General features: G+C 40.2%; 1 protein-coding gene across 1 annotated transcript; it reads left to right on the forward strand.

Moving 5' to 3' along the window:
• Nucleotides 1–4,341: 4,341 nt before the first annotated feature.
• PYGO1 (pygopus family PHD finger 1) lies at nucleotides 4,342–26,573 on the forward strand. The gene is made up of 3 exons (XM_061431225.1): nucleotides 4,342–4,483; nucleotides 22,304–22,389; nucleotides 23,468–26,573. The coding sequence occupies exons 1-3, from the start codon at nucleotides 4,435–4,437 to the stop codon at nucleotides 24,590–24,592; spliced, it is 1,260 nt and encodes a 419-aa protein (XP_061287209.1). The 5' UTR covers nucleotides 4,342–4,434; the 3' UTR covers nucleotides 24,593–26,573.

Raw genomic sequence — 26,573 nt, forward strand, 5'->3', positions numbered from 1 at the left:
TTTCTTTGCACTGATAACTGAGGAAGGCCTTTCTTATCTTTGTTATTCTTTGCAACTCTGCATTCAAATGGGTATATTTTTCTTTTTCTCCTTTGCCTTTTGCTTCTCTTCTTTTCATAGCTATTTGTAAGGCCTCTTCAGACAACCATTTTGCCTTTTTGCATTTCTTTTTCTTGGGGATGGTCATGATCACTGCCTCCTGTACAATGTCACGAACCTCCATCCATAGTTCTTCAGGTACTCTATCAGATCTAATCCCTTGAATCTATTTGTCACTTCCACTGTATAATCATACTGCTACTGCTAAGTCACTTCAGTCGTGTCCGACTCTGTGTGACCCCATAGACGGCAGCCCACCAGGCTCCCCCGTCCCTGAGATTCTCCAGGCAAGAACACTAGAGCGGGTTGCCATTTCCTTCTCCAGTGCAGGAAAGTGAAAAGTGAAAGTGAAGTTGCTCAGTTGTATCCGACTCGTAGCGACCCCATGGACTGCAGACTACCAGGCTCCTCCATCCATGGGATTTTCCAGGTAGGAGTACTGGAGTGGGGTGCCATTGCCTTCTCCAGTATAATCATAAGGGATTTGAATTAGATCAGACCTGAATGGTCTAGTGGTTTTCCCAACTTCCTTCAATTTAAGTCTGAATTTGGCAATAAGGAGCTCATGATCTGAGCCACAGTCAGCTCCCGTCTTGTTTTTACTGACTGTATAGAGCTTCTCCATCTTTGGCTGCAAAGAATATAATCAATCTGATTTCGGTATTGCCCATCTGGTGATGTCCACGTGTAGAGTCTTCACTTGTGTTGTTGGAAGACGGTGTTTGCTATGACCAGTGTGTTCTCTTGGCAAAACTCTTATTAGCCTTTGCCCTGCTTCATTCCGTACTCCAAGGCCAAACTTGCCTGTTACTCCAGGTGTTTCTTGACTTCCTACTTTTGCATTCCAGTCCCCTGTAATGAAAAGGATATCTTTTTGGGGTGTTAGTTCCAGAAGGTCTTGTAGGTTTTCATAGAACCATTAATCTTCAGCTTCTTAAGCATTACTGATCAGGGCATAGACTTGGATTACTGTGATATTGAATGGTTTGCCTTGGAAATGAACAGAGATCATTCTGTCATTTTTGAGATTGCATCCAAGTACTGCATTTCAGACTCTTTTGTTGACTATGAGGGCTACTCCATTTCTTCTAAGGGATTCTTGCCCACAGTAGTAGATATAATGGTCATCTGAGTTAAATTCACCCATTCCAGTCCATTGATGCTCAGTCTTGTCATTGCCTGTTTGACCACTTCCAATTTGCCTTGATTCATGGACCTAACATTCCAGGTTCCTATGCAATGTTGCTCTTTACAGCATCAGACTTTCATCAACAGTCACATCCACAACTGGGTGTTGTTTTTGCTTTGGCTCCATCTCTTCATTCTTTCTGGAGTTATTTCTCCACTGATCTCCAGTAGCATGTTGGGCACCTACTGACCTGGGTATTTCTCAGACAAGAGACTAAAGACCTGGGCATCATGCACCATGTTCTTTTTGTACAGTCACCGAGAGAGCATTTAAAGACAGATTGCTAGACCTCTTTCTGGAGATTCTGATTCAGAACAATTGGGGAGAGCCTTGGGAATCTGAAATTTTGAATGCTTTTCAGGTGATTCTGATATGTAGCAAGTCGTCAGGATCTGGAAGTAAAAATGACCTAAAAAATCCATGGCCAAGTAAAATGGTCTTTTTTTTTTGCCTCCAATTTGCCATCAGTTCAGTTCAGTCGCTCATTCATGTCTGACTCTTGGCGACCCCATGAATCGCAGCACGCCAGGCCTCCCTGTCCATCACCAACTCCCAGAGTTCACTCAGACTCACGTCCATCGAGTCAGTGATGCCATCCAGCCATCTCATCCTCTGTCGTCCCCTTCTCCTCCTGCCCCCAATCCCTCCTAGCATCAGAGTATTTTCCAATGAGTGACCTCTTTGCATGAGGTAGCCAAAGTACTGGAGTTTCAGCTTTAGCATCATTCCTTCCGAAGAAATCCCAGGGCTGATCTCCTTCAGAATGGACTGGTTGGATCTCCTTGCAGTCCAAGGGACTTGGGATCATAGGTCCCTGGCCAGGGATGGAACCCAAGCTCCTTGGAGTGGAATCTCAGAGTCTTAACCACTGGGATGCCAGGGAACTCTGTTTTTTTATTCTTGATGAATCATTAAGAAGAGGCCAGTTTGTTTCCGTTCATTATATATTATTCCTGAGTCTCTAGCTTTAGGAAATACAATAAAGAATTCAAAATCTCTTAGCCATGATTTTTCCCAACCACTTTTCTTGCACTAAGGATCATATAAGGAAACTCTGTTTCCATATTACCTGATATTTTCAAAGTGCTTTCACATCTTCTCTCAAGGACCATGTGAGTTAGAATATATGATCCAATACTTAGCATTTGCTTGAGTTTATCACACTTACCAAAATCTTGTTGATCTAATTCACTAAGGACCACTTCCAGTCTGTTATTCACACATTTATTCAACAACAAAAAATTTTTTAAACACTTGCCAGTCACTGTTAGGTACCAAAGGATAGCATACTGCATAAAATTCCTGCCTGCATGGAGCTTACATTCTAGTTGTGGGGCCTGCGTTGTTGGGGGTCGGGGGTTGGTGGGTGGTTCTCCTTACACGTGCCTCCTGTAAAAATTTTCCTAGCCTATCCTAGTCTGAATCTTAAAATTAGAAATTTCTCTCCAAACCTATTAAATGAGAAAGGGTAACATTTGTTCCATGCCCACACTATATCCTGTCTTTGAAGCTGATTCCTCTGCTTTGGTGCTTGTCTGTCACGTAGTTCTTAAGACCGTACATCGGCTTCGTGTTTATACCTGTTCTGTCATTATCTGTGCAACTCAATGAGTTCTATGGGTCTTGTCTTCGAAAGGAAGAGACTCCTGTTTGTAATCATATGATTAATGAGTGCTTCTCAGTGATTCTCGATCAGAATGGTCAGTGCCTCACCTGATTGAAGATTAAAGTCTACACCTACAGAATGTCTTTAGTAGAACTGGAAACCTAACAAACAGGGAAAACATTTCCGTGAAAGTTAAGTCAAAGAATGTCAGAGTCAGAAGAGATCTGAGATGTAGCCCCACTGCCTTTTCAAGATCAGAAATCTGAGACCCAGAGAGGTTACTTAAGTTGCTTTAGGTCACACAGCATAAATGGATGTGGAATCAGTAATCATACAATCACACGGCTTTGTGTGTGTGTTGGGGGGGAAAGGGGCAGGGGGGTACTTCTCCTAAAATTTGACGTCTACATCAGGTTCAGGTGCCCCATCACTCCCACCCACCGTCCTTTCTTATATTAATTCTGCATCGCTTTCCGAAGAATCAGGTCGTGAAAACTTGCAGTTGTGGCATTCTACAAGCAGGTGTCCAGACCACGGACACGGAGTGGGGAATCTGGGTCTCCACTTGCCCGCGGAGAACTCTCCAGCCCCCGTATACAAAGTTTTCTCGGTTCGTACGTTTCTCTTTCAGATCCCTGGCCGCGAGGGCCAAGATGCCTGCTGTGGCCTCGGAAGAAGTTCGGAGATGCCGATTCCTCGAAGAAGCCGGGGAGCGTCGGCCGCCGAGCCGGGCGTCCTCTAGCCGGGTGGTGGCGGCGGCGGAGGGGCAGCGCCGCGCTCGGAGCAGCGTGGGGCTGGGCGGGGCGGCCCCTAGGCGCGCGCTGCCCGCCCCGACTGCCAGGGCCGCGGGCCCGCTAGCCCCGCGCGGAGCGAGAGGCGCGCGCGGGCCGTGGGGGCTGGGCCGAGGCGGAGCGCTAGGCGGCGGCGGGAGGCACCGCGGGACCAGGCAGCGGCCCCCCCGCCCCACCGAAGTCCGTCCCCGCGCGGGGCTGGGGAGCTCGGGGCGGGGAAGCCGCGGGGCCGCGCCACGTCCCTCGCCCGCCCCAGAGCGGGTTTTGCAGGCGGCTCCAGGCTGGGAGCTTTTGTGTCTGCGACTCGGGAGCGGTGAGAGCGCAGACCTCCTCCTCAGAGGGCGCTGTGAGTGCGCCTCCTGGGCCCGACCGCCCGCCTCCCGCCTCCCCTGTCAGCGGCTCCTGAGGCGGCGGCGGCGGCGAAGAAGGAGTGGGAGGAGGCGGCGGCGGCGGCGCACTCGTCCTCCGCACACGCCGGCCCCGGGCGGGGGGCCGCCCCGAGGCCGCGCTCCCGCCGCCGCCGCTGAGCCCGGCCGGACCCCGCACGCCGCCCGGCCGCCCGGAGGCCTCGTCCTCCTCCCAAACTTTGCAAAGTCGCCCCGCGTCCCTGCCGCCCTCGGCCGCGCCTCAGCTCTGAGGCTCGCCTCGCAGCCGCAGCGGCCCCGCGAGCAGGAGGAGGAGCCGCCGCCGCAGCATCAAAGAGACCGAATTCCCGCGGCCTGGGGGGGAGTCATGCTTTGCGGTCTGTAATGTCAGCAGAACAGGAGAAGGATCCCATTTCGCTGAAGAGAGTTCGAGGTAACCGAGAAGGGCGCCGGGTTGAGGGAAGCGGGGTGAGCGGGGCGCGCGGGGGCCGCGTGCCCGGCCGCCGGGAGGCCACGGGGCTCTGTCCGGGCCTAACTCCGCGCAGCCCGCGTCCCGCCTGCGCCCCGGGGCCCGGGCTGCGGTCGAAGGCGCGCGGCCCCGGCGCTCGCCCGCCCGCAGGACCACCGCGCCGGGCCCTGGCCGCCCCGACTTTGTGTTAGGAGGCAGTTGAAGCCGCACTCCGCATCCCTTCATACCCCGCTTCTCGCCCACCTTACCTCGTTGGCCAGACACAGCACAATAGGCAGCTCAGAGGGTGAGAAAGAAACACCCCCGGCAGAGACCACGAACGGTGCCTACCCCCCACAAAAAAGTAAGTTGGACCGCACTGGAGTTGACGCTCTTGCAGAAGGTGTGCCGGGCCTTCGCGTCTCTCCCGGGCCCCCTTCCCACCTTCCAAAAGGCAACAAACATGCAGCTTATTTTCCTTAGGAAAGGAGAAACTATATTCATTGAAAACGCTTTCCTCTATTGGCTTGTGGATAAGAAGCAAGTCGCCCCAAATCAGTTTTACACACGGTCGGTCGGCTGGCTTCTTCCTCGCACACGAGTTAGGAATTTCCCTGCTGCCTTACTAAGAAATATCAGAGGGAACGTGTGCCAGACAAAAGATACTGCCTATAAGTTCAGACGTCAAGTGCCGTCTCGAAATTTGGGGAGTGTCCTCCAGCTCTTTATTTCTAGCGTTCAATAAGGTTAAGGTTGAAAGTCCTAAAGTTGAAGTCATACAGTTTGCTCATTAAGCAAATATTTATTGAACATCTACTCTGTGCTCGGCACTGTTTTTGACACTGGGATACCACGGTGAACAAAGCAAAAAGACCATCTTCACCCACCAGGAATTCAAACTAGTGGGGTAAACAAATGATGAACAAATGAAAGGTATAGAATGTCAAATGGTAAGTGCTATGGAAAAGGTCAAAGCAGGGAGAGTGGTTGGAAAGTATGTATGGGGGTGGGGAGGTAGTGATTATTTATAAGAGGGCTCACCTGGAAGATGAAGTTTGGCAAAGATCCGAAGGAAGTGATAGAGCAGAGCCCTACGGATAGGCGTGGGAATAGCAGTATTGGCAAGAGGAACAGCAAGTGCAAGGGCCCTGGGTCTGGAAGTTGTCTAGTGTGCTCAAGCAGCTGCATAGAAACTCTTGTAAGTGGCATGGAGTGAGCAAAGGGACAGTAGTGTGAGCTGAGCTGAAGGATAGGGTGAGTGTGTATTGGGGGTCTTGTGAGCCATTGAAAGATTTTACTTTGGCTTTCACTCTGAGATAGGTGCTGGATGGTTTTGTCTAGGAGAGTGACTGACGTGACTTAGGTTTTTACTTGCCGCTGTGTGGAGAATAGACTGTAGCGAACAAGGGCTAACAAGGGAGGCTACTTAGGAGGCTATTGTAATAGACCTTTCAGCCAAACAAGATAAAGTGCTTTATAAATCAGTAGTAAGGTAAATTTCCAGTTGATTTAAGTGATGTAGAGACTGAGGACCGCAGCCATTCATCTGTGTTTTTGTTTCTTGTGACTAGATATTAAATCTGTAGAACTGGCTTGAGACACAGTGACAATGTGGGATCCAAATAACATCACTTGAGTTTAGATAGAGATTGATTTTCTTAAACATTTAAGCAAAAACATAATTTAGAGCAGAATATTGTTTTTACAGGCTTAACATCAGCACAGTCTTTCTCTTGGTGAAGATTTTCTATTTCAACTTTTCTTTTCTCTTTGTGGTTATGAGTTGCCAAAGCCTTTAAGGAGCAGACTTTCTGAAATAGTTATCTCTTTGATATGTGTACCATATTGTTTTGCCTATTATTGTAAATTATTTTGGGCTTGAAGGAAAAGAAATCGTTATCAAGTTTATACCTTTGAATTCAATTGTCAGTCTTACTCAAATGTAATTTTAAATAAAATTGATGGGTATGTCATTGTGGGTCAAGAGCACAAATCTATCTTTGCTTTGTTACAACTGCTGGTTTTAACTTAGATGTTGGGAATTCACTCAGGTGTCAGTTCAAGAATACTGTGAGAGTTAAGTACCAGAATATAAGACAAAGCACTTTTTAAAATAAAAAGCTGATATGAAGAGGAGTTTTTATAATAAGTCGTTTTGTACTAATTAGAACATTAATTTTTAAAGCATTCTAAAATTATTTTATAATCCATAAAAGGTACCAGTATATCTACCTGAGCTCTTCTGAAGCACGGTTCTGCTGAACTTCACTGCCCTGAAGCTTTTGGTTATAATTTATGTCATCTGACTGCTTATAAGAATGTGGTGTTTGCAGAACATAATCTCTTGAACATTGCTTCTCAAACTGTTTCTCCATCCATTGATATACATAGGCAGACTTTTTAATGGTTATGTATTTCATGTGTATAAAAAGTGTAAGTCATCAAACCTCTTGCTGAGGATAAGGCTAAGATATAGACGATAGATAGACATAATAGGTAGATAGATCTCTCTACATATCTGTATATGTATAGATAGAGATATATGTATAGATATCTATATTTATAGATATCTATAGATATATCTATCTCTATCTATACATATATCTCTATCTATACATATATCTCTATCTATACATGTATCTCTATCTATACATATATCTATCTACACATGTATCTCTACATATGTTTATAGAGAGACCTATATATATATTTAAATTTAGAAGAATTATTAGAAAATAATATTATAGGTATAACTCAGATATGGCAAAATTAGGACAACATGAATGACTTAAGGACTTTGTAATAGTATACTCTGTAGACCTAAAGCACCATGATTCCTTAGGATGCTTATACAAAATGTAGCTTCCTGGACCCACAGAATTAGGATTTCTGAAAGATTTCTCTGCATCCTTAACAAGCTCTCCTGTGGGTCCTTATGTACGCAAAAGTTTGAGAACTGCTGTTGTTAGACCTAGGTTATGATAGGTAAGTGGACCAGAGGAAGTGGACTGGTAGTTTTCCAAACTTGTCCTGATATTTTAATATTAGATTCAGAGTTCATATTTAGAAAGGCCAAGTATCTTTCTCATATTTCTTACCAGCTCCCAAGCCCTCAGCCCTTGATTGAAAGACAGATCCATGAGGATATGTGCAATATCTTGATTCTTTTTCTTTTTCTTCCCTAACTGCTTTGCTCACAGGAGATACTAGATAAATGAATGAGTGAATACATGAAGGAACTCATTCATATCTTTATGCTGCTTTCAGATTGTCCATAGCCTCTCCCACCAGTTTTTACTTGCCCTTTTCCCTTAAAATGTTACCATCATCCTTAGTTTAACCAACAGTCCTGTTATCCAGTATTCTGATGACAATACTTGTTCATTTATTCAACAGATATTTATTGGGTAGACAATGGGAATACATTGATAAGAAGACATAACGCTTGTCTTCACTAACTTTTAGTGTAGTCTGGGATACTGAAAAGTAATCATTTACAAACAGTGTGATAAGTGCTGTGATCATCTATGAAAAAATAAACATATAACCCCTCTTTAAGGGAGTCAAGGAAGGCCTCCTGGAGGAAAGTTTTAAGAAGCAGTGGATGTTCCTTTGTTTTAAATGTAGAAAGAGCAGCAAGGAGGATGAGGGGTGAGAAGAAGGTCTAGGAACTTAGTGATGATTTTGAGAAGGCACTTTTGGGAGAAAACCATATTTCAAAGTGCTGAATATTAAGTGGTGAAGATGTGATTTAAAAGAAGCTTGGTGGCAGAAGGAAATACATAGCCAATAGATTGAAAAGAGTCAAGACAAAGTTTGTGTGGGTTCTCTTTGTTTACTTTTTCTCCCTTGAACAATAATAGACATATTAGTAGACCAACAGAAGGACCTGATTTAGAGGAAGACGGGAGAAACTGAAAAAGCAACGGAAAAAGAGAATAATTCATTAATAAAGCATTCAGTACATATAAAAAAATATCTACTGTGTGCTAGGTACTTGCTGTTGTGGAAGTTGGGCATGAAATAGACAAGGCTCCTATCCTCATAAATCAAGTTTCTGCATATGAGAGAAGGAATAGCATCAAGGATGCAAATGAAGAGTTAGTCTTAGAGAATTAAAGAGAAAATGAAGAAGAAAAGCAAATTTAAAGTTGAAGCATTCATTTCAGATGAAATGCTATTTTTTTTACATAAATGTCACATTTATTGTTTCAAATACAATTCTGTCTGATTTACTACTGATTTTGTGTGGAAAAATTAAGACAGCTGACATTATATGACTCATGTCAGAACTGTGGTGAACACTATATAATATCAAGATAATTCCATCTAGACTATGAATAAATGATAGTTCTTTAGTAGAAATTTCACTAGTCATGAGGCAAAAGTGATTAAGTAGCTATCTGCTTTTAAAAGACTGTAACCTTCAGGTGAAAAGCTTTTAACCAGAGTTGAAATGACACTGAAGAGGTGAGGATGTATTTTAGAGTGGCATAATAACACAGAAATGTCACAGAAGCATACAAGGTAGACGGTACTAAAAAAATACAGACCATCTTGATAAGAGGAGTGTATGGAAGATTTGGATTAAGGTAGAAGAGTAAGCATAATTTACGTAGTCATAGAACTGAGGGAAGCAACCAGTGAGAGAAAATCTAAAGGACAGAATTTTGAGGGGGATCGTTGTTTTGTTTTATTTTTTAATTAGCATAAGTAAGGACTAGGCAGAGTGTCAGGAAGGCGAGTTTGGTTTTCAGCACGTTGAATGAGTATCCCCGTGGGATGTTGCAGAGTATGCAATGGATATACATGGTTTGGAACTGAGGTGGGTGGTCTGAGCCAGAAATAGAGATCTGGAAGTTATCAGTAAACATGTGAATATTAATTTGATGCCTTGGGAGTAGATGAGCTTGCCCAAGAGAGTGAAAAGTTAGAAGAAAAAAGCATTGAGGAAAGCAACTTTGGGAACACTAATGTTTAGGAGATAAGAGGGAAAAGAGGGCGCTGAAAAACAGAATGCCAAGGAGTAGCCAGAGAGATAGAGGAGAAAAACAGAAGAGAATGGTGTCACAGATATATAAAAGAATAATTGATGAGGGAGCGATAAATGGGTTTTGTTGTTAACAAATGGAATGAAAGGTGTCTATGAGACCTTCAGCATGCTTTTCCTCCCATATTCCCTAACTTGATAAAGATCATTTATTTAGTGACCCAAACCCATCCCCCAGTGCAACTCAGCACTGTCCCAGAGTCCTAGATATTCTGTCTCTTTAGTATGTTTTGTACTTGTCATCTCCTAGTCTTTCCACAGCTACTTCTTTTAGTTCAGATTTTGCTTATCTCTGATTATTACACTAACCCTGTCACTGGTTTCAGTGACCCATTTTGTCTTTTTTAACCCATTTTCCACATTGCTACTTCCTGCTGGTGATATATAACTGCCATTTATTAAGTACTTACCAAGCAGTTTTCTAAGTAGTTTAATCATCTCGATAACCCTGTAAGTTATGTTATTATTATTCTAGGTTTACGGTTGAGGAATTGATGTTCAGAGAGGTTTAGCAATATGTGGTAATGTAACATATTCAAGTCTGCCTGCTAAGTTGCTTCAGTCATGTCTGACTCTTTGTGGCCCCATTGACTATAGCCTGCCAGGCTCCCCTCTCCACGGGGTTTTCCCAGCTAGAATATTAGAGTGGCTTGCCGTTTCCTCCTCCAGGAAATCTTCCTGACCCAGGGATTGAACCTGCGCCTCTGGTGTCTCTTGCATTGGCAGGCAGGAACTTTACCACTAGTGCCACCTGGGAAGCCCATATTCAAGTCTACCCAGCCAGTAAGTGGCAAAGCTAGAATGTAAATTCTGGGGCCTCAAATCCTAGCCACATAGTGCTCCCCAGACACAGTTTAGTCACATTACTCTTTTTTGTAAAATTCATTGGTTTCCCGTTGCATTTCTGATGAAAATCCAACCTTCTTATGTTGACCCAATCTAACATTCCTATCTTCTTATTTGACCCAGGCCTACCACTTAGTCCTCCATCCTTCATATTCATGACATGTTCATCCTTGTCTCCCATGCTCCATTTCTGAAATATTCACATTTCCTCTCTAGATGTCATGAGCTCTCTTGCCTTTACATTTTTCTTTGCACATTCTGTTCCTTCTGCTAGGCATGTCCTCTTCTTTTTCCTAACTTTGCTACGATACCCATCTTCAAAGCATCAGCTCCATTGAGACCTTCCATTATTAGAGGTGTTATTGTATAGAGTCAGCTTTCCTCTTGGACACCATCTACCCACCCTTCTAAGCTTTACCTTTGTGAGCAGCCTTAAACTGCACCACAGTAATGCAAAGATTGTTAGTTTGGGGAGAACAGCTGGCACAGGAACCACAAATATTTAAAAACTTAAATGACTGAGGTTGAGGGCTTGAGTTTAATATTTATTACATGCCCAGATTGATATAGATTTGAGGCATCATATAGTGGACACTTTCTGCCTTGCATTTGAAAAGGAAATAATGTGTTTTTCATTTCAGTCATATACGGACGTTTTGCCAAATGCTTGATGGAATTCATGTAACACTATATTCACGTATTCACAATGTTTCCATTCCATGGTAGAGACCAGTATTATTAAAGTGTATGTTTCAGGTGAAGATAAAGCTGTTTAGCTAAGAAGCTCACATCCAACTGACAGTATATGCTAGATTTCTGTGCTGTTACGAAAAACTGATATTTGAGTGTCCAGTGATTGTGTCGTCACTGCTGGTTATTAGATATTGATAGGATGTTAAGTACTGTAGAAACGGAAGTGAAGTACGCTAGTGATAAAGTTTAGTCTAAAGGGAAACAAAATGAGGACTAGCAATTGAGGGTCTGCTCTGTGCCAGGCAATGTATTAGGTACTGTTTCAGTCTGTTTGGGCTGCTGTAACAGAATACCATAGACTGGGGGGTTTGTAAACAACAGATATTTTATTTCTTACTATTCTTTTCTAAAAAACTTTTATTTACTTATTTTTGGCTGTGCTGGATCTTTGTTTCTGTGCACAAGCTTTTCTCTAGTTGTGGCGTACAGGGGCTACTCTAGTTGCAGTGTGCATCTTCTCATTGCAGTGGCTTCTGTTGTTGCAGAGCACAGGCTGTAGGGCACGCAGACTTCAGTAGTCACCCCGCTCAGGCTCAGTAGTTGTGGTGCATATGCTTAGTTGCCCTGCAGTCATGTGGATTCGTCCCAGATCAGGGATCAGACTCGTGTCCCCTGCTTTGGCAGGCAGATTCTTAAACACTGGACCACCAGGGAAGTCCTATTTCTTACAGTTCTGACAGCTAGAAAATCTGAAAGCAAGGAGCCAGCAGACTTGGTGTCTGGTGAAGACCCACTTTGTGGTTCATAGACAAGTCTTCCTACTCTGTCCTAATATGGAAAGGGGTGAGGAAACTCTCCTAGGTCTGTTTCATAGGGGCAGACAGAGCCCACTTGACCTAATCACCTGTCAAAGACCCCACCTCCTAATACCATCACACTGAGATTAGGATTTCAACATAAGTATTTCGGAGGGCAAAACCTGGTTTGAGTCAAATTGGTCTAGAGTACATACTTATTCTAATTCATTCACATTTTAAAATACACACTTGGAATAATGCTGAAGCAGGTCTGTTTAAAGGAAAATATTAGAATACTCATTGGAAGGACTGATGCTGAAGCGCCAATACTTTGGCCACCTGATGCGAAGAGCCGACTCATTGGAAAAGACTCTCATGCTGGGAAAGTTGAGGGCAAGAGAAGGGGGTGACAGAGGATGAGATGGTTGGATGGCATCATTGACTCAATGGACAAGAGTGTGAGCAAGCTCTGGGAGATAGTGAAGGACAGCGAAGCGTGGCATGCTGCAGTCCACAGGGTCACAAAGAGTTGGATACAACTGAACGACTGAACAACAAAAATGTTTTAAAATAATGTAGTCATATTACTTACAAGAACAGTTACTATCACATACCAAACCATAATGTGATAAAATGAATAAAATGAGTTTAATAAAAGAAAATTTTAAATATAGGAGGCACACTCATATCTAGTGTACAAGAATAATGTTCCCTTTAAAGACTTGGTGCCAAAATAGATTGAGTCTTAAACCTAAAGAATAAAGAAGTTGTACCTAGACCAAGAAAAAAACCATAAGAGGCCTAAAGTAAATAATCCACTCTTTAAAAAGGGAAAAAATTGATTTTAAGAAATAAAAAGTGCTTACAAATACTTCCCTGGTGGCTCAGATGGTAAAGAATCCACCTGCAGTACGGAAGACCTGGGTTTGATCCCTAGATTGGGACAATCCCCTGGAGAAGGGAACAGCTACCCACTCCATATTCTGGCCTGGAGAATGCCATGGACTGTGTAGTCCATGGGGGTTGCAAAGAGTCAGACACTACTGAGCGACTTTCACTTTCACTTTGGCTTTCCTGGTGGCCCAGATGGTTAAGTGTCTGCCTGCAATGCAGGAGACCCGGGTTTAGTCCTTGGGTCAGGAAGACCCCTTGTTAAAGAAATGACAACCCGATTCAGTATTCTTGCCTGGAAAATCCCACAGATGGAGGAGCCTGTCAGGGTATAGTCCGTGGGGTTGCAAAGAGTTGGATACAACTGAGTGACTAACACATACAAATAAATGATTTTATCCTTATAAATGAGTTTCATATAAAAATCATTAATTTGTAGAGTCTTTAGATGGGAAAAAATAGCTTCATTTAATAGGTTGGAAACTCCCCTAAGATGATAAGGAGAGAAATAAGCTTCCAGATCTACATAAAAGGTAAAAGTTTATTTTGCTTAATTGAGATTGATTGACATAATGAAGGGTGATAATATATAGATTAAATTCCTTTACTTTCTTAGGATGAGAGAGGTTTCTTTCTCTATTGTGGACATCACTCCTTCCAACTTCTCTGCCCCTTGTGCCTTCGGAGGGCACTGGGCAGGTAGGAGTGAAGAGATAAGATTAAGAAGTTCAAGAATTAACAAAAGGATCAAAGTAGCCATTGTTACAACAAGCTTTAAAAGTTCCCTTTTCTTGGTTCTGTGCCCCACAGCTCTCAACTTCTGGCTGAAATGGTCATGGTTTCCCTTGAAGAGTGTAGAGCAGATAGAGAGAAGCTCTGGCATCAAGTTATTAAGATAACCTAAATAACTACCTCTATAATCACTACTTTCCCTCCTTAGGGATTTTGGCCTTGCAGCTTCATTTCTAAGGAGTAATAATTACAGAAATTCTTGGTAGCTTATATTCTAATTAGCCCCGATGAGCATTAATCTGATTTAACGTGACTTATTGTATCATGGAGATGACAGAACCAGCATTATTAGAGACAGTGATGGGAGGGACCTAGGTAAGGCCAAGAGTCAAGCCATTGGAAATGGCCTCATTAACTTTTTAGATGAATAATCAGTGGGGCAACAGAGACCAGTGGGAACTTGAAGGATTGTTTTATGGAGGAAAATATTAGACTCTTAAATAAAAAAGTAATACTATAAAATTCAGTTTTCAAAAAAGAATTTTAGATGGCTTTGCTCACAGATTACTTGAAAATATGGAATTTATTTAAATGATTCCAAATGTCAGAGTTTTGCCTTATAGTAAATATAGAAATTATTATTAAAGTTTCAGAAAGTGAACAGAGATGATAGAGTAGATTTTGTTCATCTTTAAATTACAGTATTTTAATAGAAAAAGTTACAGCTATTCAGTAGTCTTAATAATGCTGTGGAAAAGGTAATTCATATGTACTAGAAGAGACTCAGAGAAGGCAATGGCATCCCACTCCAGTACTCTTGCCTGGGAAATCCCATGGATGGAGGAGCCTGGTGGGCTGCAGTCCATGGGGTCACTAAGAGTCAGACATGATTGAGCAACTTTTCACTTTCATGCATTGGAGAAGGAAATGGCAACCCACTCCAGTGTTCTTGCCTGGAGAATCTCAGGGACAGAGGAGCCTGGTGGGCTTCTGTCTGTGGGGTTGCACAGAGTTGGACATGGCTGACGTGACTTAGCAGCAGCAGCAGCAGAAGAGACTAATGTATTAATCAGTTCAGTTCAGTTCAGTTGCTCAGTTGTGTCTGACTCTTTGCAACCCCATGGACTGCAGGACCCAGGTCTCCCTGTCCATCACCAACTCCCAGAGTTTACTAAAGTCATGTCCATCGAGTCAGTGATGCCATCCAACCAGCTCATCCTCTGTCGTCCCCTTCTCCCGCCTTCAATCTTTCCCAGCATCAGGGTCTTTTCAAATGAGTTGGTTCTTTGCATGGGGTGGCAAAAGTATTGGAGTTTCAGCTTCAGCATCAGTCCTTCCAATGAATATTCGAGACTGATTTCCTTTAGGATGGACTGGTTGGACTTCCTAGCTGTCCAAGGGACTCTCAAGAGTCTTCTCTAACACCATAGTTCAAAAGCATCAATTCTTCAGTGCTCATCTTTCTTTATAGTCCAACTCTCACATCCATACATGACTACTGGAAAAACCATAGCTTTTGACTAGATGGACCTTTGTTGGCAAAGTGATGTCTCTGCTTTTTAATATTCTGTCTAGACTGGTCATAACTTTTCTTCCAAGGAGCAAGCGTCTTTTAATTTCATGGCTGCAGTCACCATCTGCAGTGATTTTGGAGCCCAAAAAAATAAAGTTTGCCACTGTCTCCACTGTTTGCCCATCTATTTGCCATGAAGTGATGGGACCAGATGCCATGATCTTAGTTTTCTGAATGCTGAGCTTTAAGCCAACTTTTTCACTCTCCTCTTTCACTTTTATCAAGAGGCTCTTTAGTTCTTCTTTGCTTTCTGCCATAAGGGTGGTGTCATCTGCATATCTGAAGTTATTGATATTTTTCCTGGAATCTTGATTTCAGCTTGTGCTTCATCCAGCCCAGCATTTCTCATGATGTACTCTACATATAAGTTAAATAAGCAGGGTGGCAATGTACAGCCTTGACGTACTCCCTTTCCTATTTGGAGCCAGTCTGTTGTTCCATGTCCAGTTCTAACTGTTGCTTCCTGACCTGCATACAGATTTCTCAAGAGGCAGGTCAGGTGGTCTGGTATTTCCCTCTCTTTCAGAATTTTCCACAGATTGTGGTGATCCACAAAGTCAAAGGCTTTGGCATAGTCAATAAAGCAGAAATAGATATTTTTCTGGAACTCTCTTGCTTTTTTGATCATCCAACAGATGTTGGAAATTTGATTTCTGGTTCCTCTGCCTTTTCTAAAACCAACTTGAACATCTGGAAGTTCACGGTTCACGTACTGTTGGAGCCTTGCTTGGAAAATTTTGAGGATTCATTTGTTAGCATGTGAGATGAGTGCAATTGTGCGATAGTTTGAGCATTCTTTGGCATTGCCTTTCTTTGGGATTAGAATGAAAACTGACCTTTTCCAGTCCTGTGGCCACTGCTGCATTTTCCAAATTTGCTGACATATTGAGTGCAACACTTTCACAGCATCATCTTTTAGGATTTGGAATAGCTCCACTGGAATTCCATCACCTCCACTAGCTTTGTTTGTAGTGATGCTTTCTAAGGTCCACTCGACTTCACATTCCAGGATGTCTGGCTCCAGATGAGTGATCACACCATCGTGATTTTCTGGGTCATGAAGATCTTTTTCGTACAGTTCTTCTGTGTATTCTTGCCACCTTTTCCTAATAACTTCTGCTTCTGTTAGGTCCATACCATTTCTGTCCTTTATCGAGCCCATCTTTGCATAAAGTGTTCCCTTGGTATCTCTAATTTTCTTGAAGAGATCTCTAGTCTTTCCCAATCTATTATTTTCCTCTCTTTCTTTGCACTGATCACTGAGGAAGGCTTTCTTATTTTTCCTTGCTATTCTTTGGAACGCTACATTCAAATGGGTATATCTTTCCTTTTCTCCTTTGCTTTTCACTTCTCTTCTTTTCACAGCTATTTGTAAGGCCTCCTTAGACAACCATTTTGCCTTTTTGCATTTCTTTTCTTGGGGATGGTCTTGATCCCTGCCTCCTGTACAATGTCACGAATCTCCATCCATAGTTCATCAGGCACTCTGTCTATCAAATCTAGTCCCTTGAATCTATTTCTCACTTCCACTGTATAATTATAAGGGATTTGAATTCGATCAGACCTGAATGGTCTAGTGGTTTTCCCTTCTTCCTTCAATTTAAGTCTGAATTTGGCAATAAGGAGTTCAGTTCTGAGCCACACTCAGCTCCCGTCTTGTTTTTACTGACTGTATAGAGCTTCTCCATCTTTGGCTACAAAGAATGTAATCAATCTGATTTCAGTGTTAGCCATCTGTTGTTGTCCACGTATAGAGTCTTCTCTTGTGTTGTTGGAAGAGGGTGTTTGCTATGAGCAGTGCATTCTCTTGGTGAAACTTATTAGCCTTTGCCCTGCGTCATTCCGTATTCCAAGGCCAAATTTGCCTGTTACTCCAGGTGTTTCTTGACTTCCTACTTTTGCATTCCAGTCCCCTATAATGAAAAGGACATCTTTTCTGGGTGTATTAATGAATTTTTATTATTAAGCATTACCTTTTTCTATTTACACTTTTGTTATAATGAAGTACCCATAACAAGCATTAGGAAAGACAGGGCTTTAATGTTTGGCCTCTTTATTTGTTTATATAATCACTTTATTATTTGACCTCAGGCCCACTGCTTATTCTTTTCCACGAAATTTCTAGGTATTCAGATATAAGAACAACACATTTCTCCGTTCAGTATGTTAGTATATACTGTTATGCCTTTTGTGGGCCATTGAGGAAGACATTATATGTATAAGATTTCTGGAAGGCAAACTTATATCTTAGAAATTGAATAAACTTAGTTTTACTTAAGCAACAAAGCAAAAATAAATAAGTTGGACTTCACCAAAATTAAAATCTTACGTGTTTTACATCTGATAAGACTCTTGTATCCTTAATATATATGTAAAGAATTCTTAAAACATAACAGAAAAGACAATCTAAGTGAAAAAATAGGCAAAGAACTTGAAAAAGCATTTCTGCACAGAAGATCAATAAATACACGAAAGGGTAGTCAACATCATTCGTAATTTTGGAAATGCAAATTAAAAGCACAAGGAGATACCATTTCACACTCACTAAAGTCACTATTAAAATAAAAAAATAAATCTCGGGGAGGATATGAAGAAATCAGAACTCTCAGACTTCAGAGGCGGGGAATGTAAAATGATGCAGCCACTGTAGAAAACAGCTTAGTGTTTCCTCAAAATGTTAAACATAGAGATATCATGACTCAGCAACTGCACTCCTAGGTGTATACCCAAGAGAATTGAAAATACACTTTCATTTAAAAAGTGTACATAAATGCATCCAAAATAGAAACAACCCAGGTGATCACCAACTGATGACTGGATAAAAATAATGTGGAATGTTCTTCAGCCATAAAAAAGAATGAAGTAGTACTACATAAAATAACATGGCTGAACCGTGAAAATATTATGCTAAGTGAAAGAAGCCAAACACAGAGCCACATATTGTATGGCTAACAGGTACGTGGTTTCTTTTTGGGATGATGATAGTGTTCTGGAATTAAATAGTGGTGATAGATACACTGCTTGGTGGTGGTGAATATGCTAAAGACAAAACAAAAACCCATTGAATTGCACACCTACAAGTAAAAGAAAACAAATCCCAGTTTCAGATTTCAGAGCTGCTTTTTACCAGAGGTATGGCCCAGACCTTTACAATTTCATTTCTCTTTGTTTCTTTTTTAAAATGAGGATGATTTTCCTCATAGGTTTGTTATGAAGATTAAGTGAAGGAACATAGATACAGTTAGATAGAAACCTTTAAGATAAGATGCTAGTACAAAACTACAGAGTCTCTTCTTAAATTTCAAGTGAAATGAACCAAAACAGTTGGAAAAAAAAAATGGCAAAAAATGTCAGCAACAAACAAGGGAAGTGGCACAGCCCAGTAACATAAATCTGGAATAGGCTGAAATCTGGATCACTGTTTTAGGCTTCTAAAACAACCCCTTCCTCTTGGGAGCTGTTGGTGATTTACAAAATTTTGAGAATGCTCACTAGTAACCCCAGGTCTGGAGAAAAGCAAATTAAACGAGTGTTCTTATTGTCTCACTTTTTTGAGTGAGAAAAAAAAACGAGTAAAACAGGTTTGTTGTTGTTTTTAAAGGACTCTCTCTGAGAGAAAAGAAGTCTTCAGGGATACAAGGTGAATAAGACAACACAAGAGAATACTCTAATGTGAGTGGATTACTGCACCCTACAAATAAGTAGATATGCACTTAACAAAACCTCAAAATTAAGATCCTGGATGTTTCAAGGAAACACGAGAGGTTAACAACCTTACTAAGATAGGCAAACATTTTAAAGAGAATATCCAGTCTAATAAATGTAACATTCATATTGGGGTTTATTCTAGGAATGTCAGGCTAGGTTTAACATTAAAATAATGTAAAGGAAAAACATCATATGATTAGATACATACCACATAAGCCAAGAAAACCACCTAAGCCAGGCAAACAACCTTAGATAAGAATAAAAGGGAGTCAAAGTTACATACATTAAATCAGAGTTTAAAAGGTCTGGGCAAAGTTACAGGGTAAAAATAAAAGCATGATAATTACTCAGACATGCTATAGCAAACTAATGAACTAACACACATAGTGAAGAAAAAGAAAAACAGCATGCAGAAGATGAAGAAACCATAACCTACAGGACAAAAAGGAAAAAGTAAAAATTTATAGTCCTCAACTTTCAATGAAGGAAGTGTCAACATTATTTAAAGAAAAAAGAAAAACCATGTTTTTAATGTTTTTTTTATTCAATGTTTTTATTGATATTTTAGCCTTAGAGAACCCATTCCAGTGTTCTTGCCTGGAGAACCCCAGGGACGGCAGAGCCTGGTGGGCTGCCGTCTATGGGGTCGCACAGAGTCGGACACGACTGAAGCGACTTAGCAGCAGCAGCAGCAGCCTTAGAGAATTCTCTTTTGATGAAGAAACATTTAGCATATTCATCATTTTAACTTGTTTCTTTTTCCTTATTAAATTTGAATAAGTTGACATTTAATGCTTTTATTTAAATATATCCCATTTTTGTAAAAATATTACTATCAGTGTTTATACACAGGAGTGAAAGTAGGTAGGTAGGTAGTAAGCTAAAAGTCTGGACTGATGTTAACTTACGAGTAATGATAGTTTCTGGCTGGTAGGGTTTGAGGTATGTATCAGTCAGGGTCTAGTCAGGAGGCAGAAACCATACCAATTATTTTTAATGTAAAGAATTTGATATAAAGTATTGCTAACAGATATTAAACTGGCAAAATGGAATACTAAAGATTTTACAGAGGTAACAACTGTGGGAAGAAGCTCCCCATGTCCTCATGGCTGTAGGACATAGGAAACACGTTGGAATTATAAAAACATGTCCACTCACAAGAGGGACCCTGTGGAGTTTAAACTCCGGTCTCTGAGAAGGAGGTGCTGCTTAGGCTGGTATAAATGCCCATGGGGTTAGAGGATGGGACTAGTGACTCAGTGCTGATGTCTCTGAGGAGGGCACAATCAGGCTACCTGGGATAATATGTGCTCTAAAGAAAAACAGTGTTATTTTGTTCCAGATGGTTAGCCAGAACAGGGAGTACCTTTCCACTCATTAGAAGACTTCCTCTCTGTCCCTCAATAGGGCTTTTAAAAAGTTTTTATTCATACTGGTCTTGTGCATTTCTTAAGTTTATTGCTAGTTATTTTAGTTTAGTTTTGTTCCTGAAAATGAAAACTTTTCTTCTTCTTTATCTTTTAATTAGTTGTGGTTTTTATACATGAAAGCTTTTGGTGTTTAAATATTAATTTAACATCCAGAATCCTTACTAAAATTTTGTTATTGTTTGTCATAGTTTTTACCTCCACAGTATTTAAACTTGTCCTAAATAGCCCTTACAGAAATCTGCTTTGCATTTTGTTATGTGTGGGACTATTGCCAGCATGCTGATTTCTCTTTATTGCTATGTACCATTTCTTTCCCTGAGCTACTGTTGTAAAGATATCATTACAGGTCTCCCTGCTCCTGACCTCATTCTCATCACCAATTTATTCTCAGCACAAATTCTAATGTAATCTTTTAAAAACACAAATCGTGTTACTTTCCTGTTTGAAATTCTTAAATGATCATCCACTGTTCTCCAAATATAATCCTGATTCCTTATCATAAACTACAAGGCTCTATATCTCAGTCAGCTTGGGCTGCCACAACAAGATGCCATAGACTGGTGGGCTTAAACAACAGAAATTTATTTTCTCACAGTCTGGTGCTAGGAAGTCCGAGATTAAGGCGCCAGCCAGTTTGTCAGTTCCTGGTCAGAGCTTCCTTCCTGGCTTGTAGGTATATGCCCATCTTCTTGTGTCCTCACGTGGTCTTTCCTAGTGTATGCATGAGGGATGAAGGAAGGGAAGGGGAGAGAGAGCAAGGACAATCACTTATTCTTCTTCTAAGGCTGCTAATCCCATTATAAGGGACCCACCCTTGTGACCTAGTATGACCCTAGTTACCTCCCAAACCCCTCATCTCCAAATACTCTCAAATTAGGGTTAGGGCTTCAATATAGGAATTGTGGGGGGATACAGCAATCAGTCCATTAACACTTTAAAATGATCTGGTCCCTGCCTGTCTCTTCAGCCTCTTCTGAAGGCACTCTCCAGAGTCCCCTAACACACTGGCCTCTTTTAAATGTCTCAGACACATTTGTGCTCCTTTCTTATTTATTCTCTCTGCCTACAGGCTTATTGTTCTGCTCTTCAGATGAGAGATTTCTTGTCATCTTTTAGGTGTCAGTTTAAGTATCTCTTTCTTAGAATCCACGTGTATGAGCAAGTCTCCTAAAATCTTCTGTCAACCCATTGAATTTATTTATTAATCTGTTATAAATATGTATTATATGGCTACATATATGTGTACATAATTTTATTCTGTCACTTTTGTATATGTTCAGAATTCTCTATAATAAAAAATGTGCTTTTTTAATGGAAAAAATTTCCATTGATAAACTTACTTTTTAACATAGTCAAGCTTTTGCTTTTAATTGATTATATTGAGAAAATCATGCCCACATTCATTGTTGTGTTTTGATAATACCTTTCAGAATTAAAAGGCATATGCCTTTGATGCCATAATTCTAGTTCTAGGAATGACTTGTACATGAGTGTAAAGACATTTATACATGGATTTTCATTGCAGAAAAGCAAAGGTTTGGAAACAATTGAAATCCATCAATAGGGAGAAGACTAGTTTAATGAATTATGGTATAATCATACTATGAAATACTACTCAGTTGTTAGAGAATGGAACAGTTCTATATGTAATGGCATAGAATGATTTCCAAGTAAGAAAGCAAGGTACAAACCATTGTTCTATACTAAACACGGCATCCTTTTTGTACTCCCTAGAGATACACTAGAATTAATCTAGATTATCTTTGGAAAGATGGAGAGAAACTAGCAACAGTGTTTGCTTCAGGAATAGGAAACCAGATGACTGAAGGTTTGAGGGTAATATAGAGACTTACTTTTTCACTGAAAAAAAAAAAAATTAAAAAACAATGCTGTGGGAGTAGAAGTGAATGACTCTGGCTGAGATTATGGGGAAGGCTTTTTGAAGAACAAAGATAATAAAAGCTTAATACTACTTTTATCTAATAAAAATAGAAAACATATTAACAGGTAGCTATAATGGTATAAAAGATATAAAATTTCACTTATGAATAGAAATATTATTTGGATGTATTTACTTATTTTTAGGTGGTGATAGTGGACTGGATGGGTTAGGAGGACCAGGTGTGCAACTAGGAAGCCCAGATAAGAAAAAACGCAAGACAAATACACAGGTAAATTGGCATTTTCTTTGTTAACAGTTTTTCTTCACTGATATGATCACGCTATCAGGTAAATTTAACTTTGGTCTTGGATTTTGTTTACTATCCTCATTCTGAACCTAGTAGTAAATTCTGCAGTGATTGTATTTTTATTCATTTATTTAGTTTTTACTCTGCAACTCATGGCTATTATTGGACTGTAGGCCTAGAGTGAATATTGCAAGAAGGAAATGTAGGCAAATAAATTAAAATGCTTATTCTTAAATCTAACTTCAAAGGAATAGATGCCTGTAGTTTTATGAAAAGATTTAAAAATACATGGACACAAGTTTAACCTGGAGTAATGTTCAACTATTATAATAAATCAGTATGTATGTACATAACATGAAGCAGAAAGCATCTTTTGTCTATAATCTTTGGTCGTAATAAACATTTATAAATACTGACTTTCTTGGTTTTATCCTCTATAAATTTGAAGCACTCTTTTTGTTGTAAAGACTGCAAGTGAGTATGAAGTGTGTACATTTTACTTTTCTCCATTTTGGCTACACTGTTAAACTTGCAGTGTGACTAAAACTGGCAGTTAATTTTTCTAGTCTGAGGTCTAGAACGTAGTGCTTTGGGACTACTTCAGTAGCTACTCCCTGAAATTTAGCCAGGAAAAAAAAATTAGGTCCTGTTTACTGTTATTTAATTTTATAGCTATTTGGAGGCATAAAGGTATTTTTAGTTAAAATTTTAAGTGAAAGATTATAGTTGTAGGCTAGCATATTAAATGAAAATTATGGTAATGAAGCTTCTTTTGAAGACTGAATACATCTAGAGTTTGAAATAATTGATTTGAGCTAAAAAAAAAATACCATATTTCCTTTCCTAAATGAAAGAAACCTACACATTTTTATCATTAAATATAATTACATATAAACGTTTTTTGGAATTGAAAGGTCAATAATTAAATTTTCATAAATTTTCATAAATTAAAATTTCATAAATTTCAAAAGAAATTTAACTAAAACCTGGGTTCATAAATGTTAACATTTATGACTTCTTTGATCAAAAACATGTATTTCACTTTACATTCTCATTTCAGGGGCCTTCTTTTCCTCCATTGTCTGAGTATGCTCCGCCACCGAATCCAAACTCTGACCATCTAGTGGCTGCTAATCCATTTGATGACAACTACAATACTATTTCCTATAAACCACTACCTTCATCAAATCCGTATCTTGGCCCTGGTTATCCTGGCTTTGGAGGCTACAGCACATTCAGAATGCCACCTCACGTTCCTCCAAGAATGTCTTCCCCATACTGTGGTCCTTACTCACTCAGGAATCAGCCACACCCATTTCCTCAGAATCCTTTGGGCATGGGTTTTAATCGACCTCATGCTTTTAACTTTGGGCCACATGATAATTCAAGTTTTGGAAATCCATCTTACAATAATGCACTGACTCAGAATGTTAACATGCCTAATCAACATTTTAGACAAAATCCTGCTGAAAACTTCAATCAGATTCCTCCGCAGAATGCTAGCCAAGTATCTAACCCTGACTTGGCATCTAACTTTGTCCCTGCAAGTAATTCCAATTTTAGTTCTCCGTTAGAATCTAATCATTCTTTTATCCCTCCCCCAAACACTTTTGGTCAAGCAAAAGCACCACCCCCAAAACAAGACTTTAGTCAAGGAGCTACCAAAAACACAAATCAAAACTCCTCTGCTCATCCACCTCACTTAAACATGGATGACACAGTGAATCAGAGTAATATTGAATTAAAAAATGTGAATCGAAACAATGTCGTCAGTCAAGAGAATAGCCGTTCGAGTAGCACTGAAGCTACAAACAACAGCCATGCAAATGGGACACAGAGTAAACCACGACAGCCTAGAGGTGCCACAGATACATGCACCACTGAGAAAAGCAATAAATCCGCTCTCCACCCAAGCCGTCATGGGCATTCTTCTTCTGACCCAGTGTATCCTTGTGGAATTTGTACAAATGAAGTGAATGATGATCAGGATGCCATCTTATGTGAAGCCTCTTGTCAGAAATGGTTTCATCGGATCTGCACTGGAATGACCGAAACAGCTTATGGCCTCCTAACAGCAGAAGCGTCAGCAGTATGGGGCTGTGATACCTGTATGGCTGACAAAGATGTCCAGTTAATGCGCACTAGAGAAACATTCGGTCCACCTGCAGTGGGCAGTGATGGCTAATAACAGGCATTCACTTCAGTGTTTCCCCACCCTCTGTGTATTACAGAGGGTCAGTGACACAGGATGTTAATGTTTAACATAATTTTTTAAAATGCATACATGAAACGATTATTTACCTTTTAGTTTTTATTAATACTCCACTTCATTGCTAGTGCGTATTTTGTATTGTCTTGTTTGCTATCATAAATAAGAATAATGTATATGGGGGTGCATTAGAAAGTACTATACAAATAAATTTTAGCTGTTGTTAAACATAAAAGCCTCTTGAAGCTTCAAGATAATGTATAGCAAACGTAGGCAAGTTTTTACTTTTTTAAAAGTTAAAATCATTGAAAGATGTGTCAGTTGACCCTTGAACAACACAAGTTTGAACTGCATACGTCCACTGATTTTCAGTAAACGCATACTGTAGTACTACATGATCCTTGGTTGGTTAAATCCTAGGATAGGGAAACACAGTTTTGGGGGGCTGACTGTAAAGTTGTATGCAGTTCTTGACAGTGAAGAGATTGGCACCCCTAGCTCCCACATTGTTCAAGGGTCAAGTGTATTTCACTGCTGAACTTCGGCAATATCAAATTAAACATTTAGTTCAAAGAATATTTGAGAATCCATGTAATGTGTTTTCCGAAAGAATATATGTAGCTAAAACATGAAAACATACATTTTAATGGATCATCTAACAAATAGTAGAGTATGACACCAGATTCCTCCCTTACTGGTGTTCCTGAAATTAGTGACTTTCATATTATCAAGTCAGTCTTTCCAGGATGTCTGTTTGTACAGCTACAAGACAGATGTTAGCATATAGTAGATGTTCAATACGTATTTGTTGATTAACTTGTGGATTGTACCACATGAAATTGCTAACGTAAGATCAGTTGAAAATTGACTACAATTAGTAGAGTTGTCATAAAGGGTGTTTTTAGTTGTGCTTTTATTTAGAAATATAACAATATTATGCTCTTCACTCTTCAGTTTTCCTTGATTATTGAGTTGTTTTGTTATTGTTTTCCAGAGAAATAAATAATACAGTATTCTCAGAAGAATTGTGAATACTTTTCTTAATATCATTTCAAACTGGGACATAGAAAAATGAATTTGGCCTTACAGGGCTCTGCTGGCAGAAGAACTACTCAGTGGTGGTTTGAAAAACCTTGTTCTTGGGATCTGAATTTAAAAATGAGCCTCACAGGACTTCAAAATCCATTTTAAGTGAAGATCAATTAAGAGCCAAGGTGAGAGCTTACTGACAGCCATTTGAGGCCCTGCAGGAGACACAAGTTTCTGCTGGGGCTGGGAGAGTGTAAAAATAGACTTAAAGGTATTCTCTTGAGAGAAGATCAAGAATGGAGACAGTTGAAGGTACACTCATTAAGATTTGAAACAACAGAAACCTGTTTTTGGAGTGGATCAAAACCTGTGACCCAAAAAAAGGATTCTATATGACAGTTGATAGCAATTTACACAATGGTTGGTTGTTGGTAAAGCTCCCAAACTTGAACCATCATTACTGTTGTGACCAAATCTGAAGACTGTGTGTTGATCTGCAAAAGGGATAGTGACAGCCATTTAAACCTTGGTGAAATGACAGCAGCAGCAATATTGCCAAGAAACTTAAATTATGCTTGAAAATTTTGATTATATACCCTTTGATTAGTAAACATGAACTGACACTTTTACATGACAGCACTGGCATCACATGTCACAAGCCACTAAGCAGTTAATTATTTGATTCTGTCGTTTCCAGCATAGTCACCAGAACTTTATCCAGTGAACTGGTGTAGTTTGCATCGTTTGGAGCTTTTTCTAAGAAACTACATGTTCTCCAATTGAGAAACGGTAATTGGAGGGTTTGAACAATTTATACAACATAGCAAATGATGAATTTTATAAAAATGAAATATTTAATATCCTATTAGAAGAAAATTATTAATGCTCATGATGCATATTTTGATTGAATAAAACTTATTTTTTTAAA

Source organism: Bos javanicus, chromosome 10 (assembly GCF_032452875.1).
Source record: "Bos javanicus breed banteng chromosome 10, ARS-OSU_banteng_1.0, whole genome shotgun sequence".
In the NCBI taxonomy this organism is placed as follows: domain Eukaryota; kingdom Metazoa; phylum Chordata; class Mammalia; order Artiodactyla; family Bovidae; genus Bos; species Bos javanicus.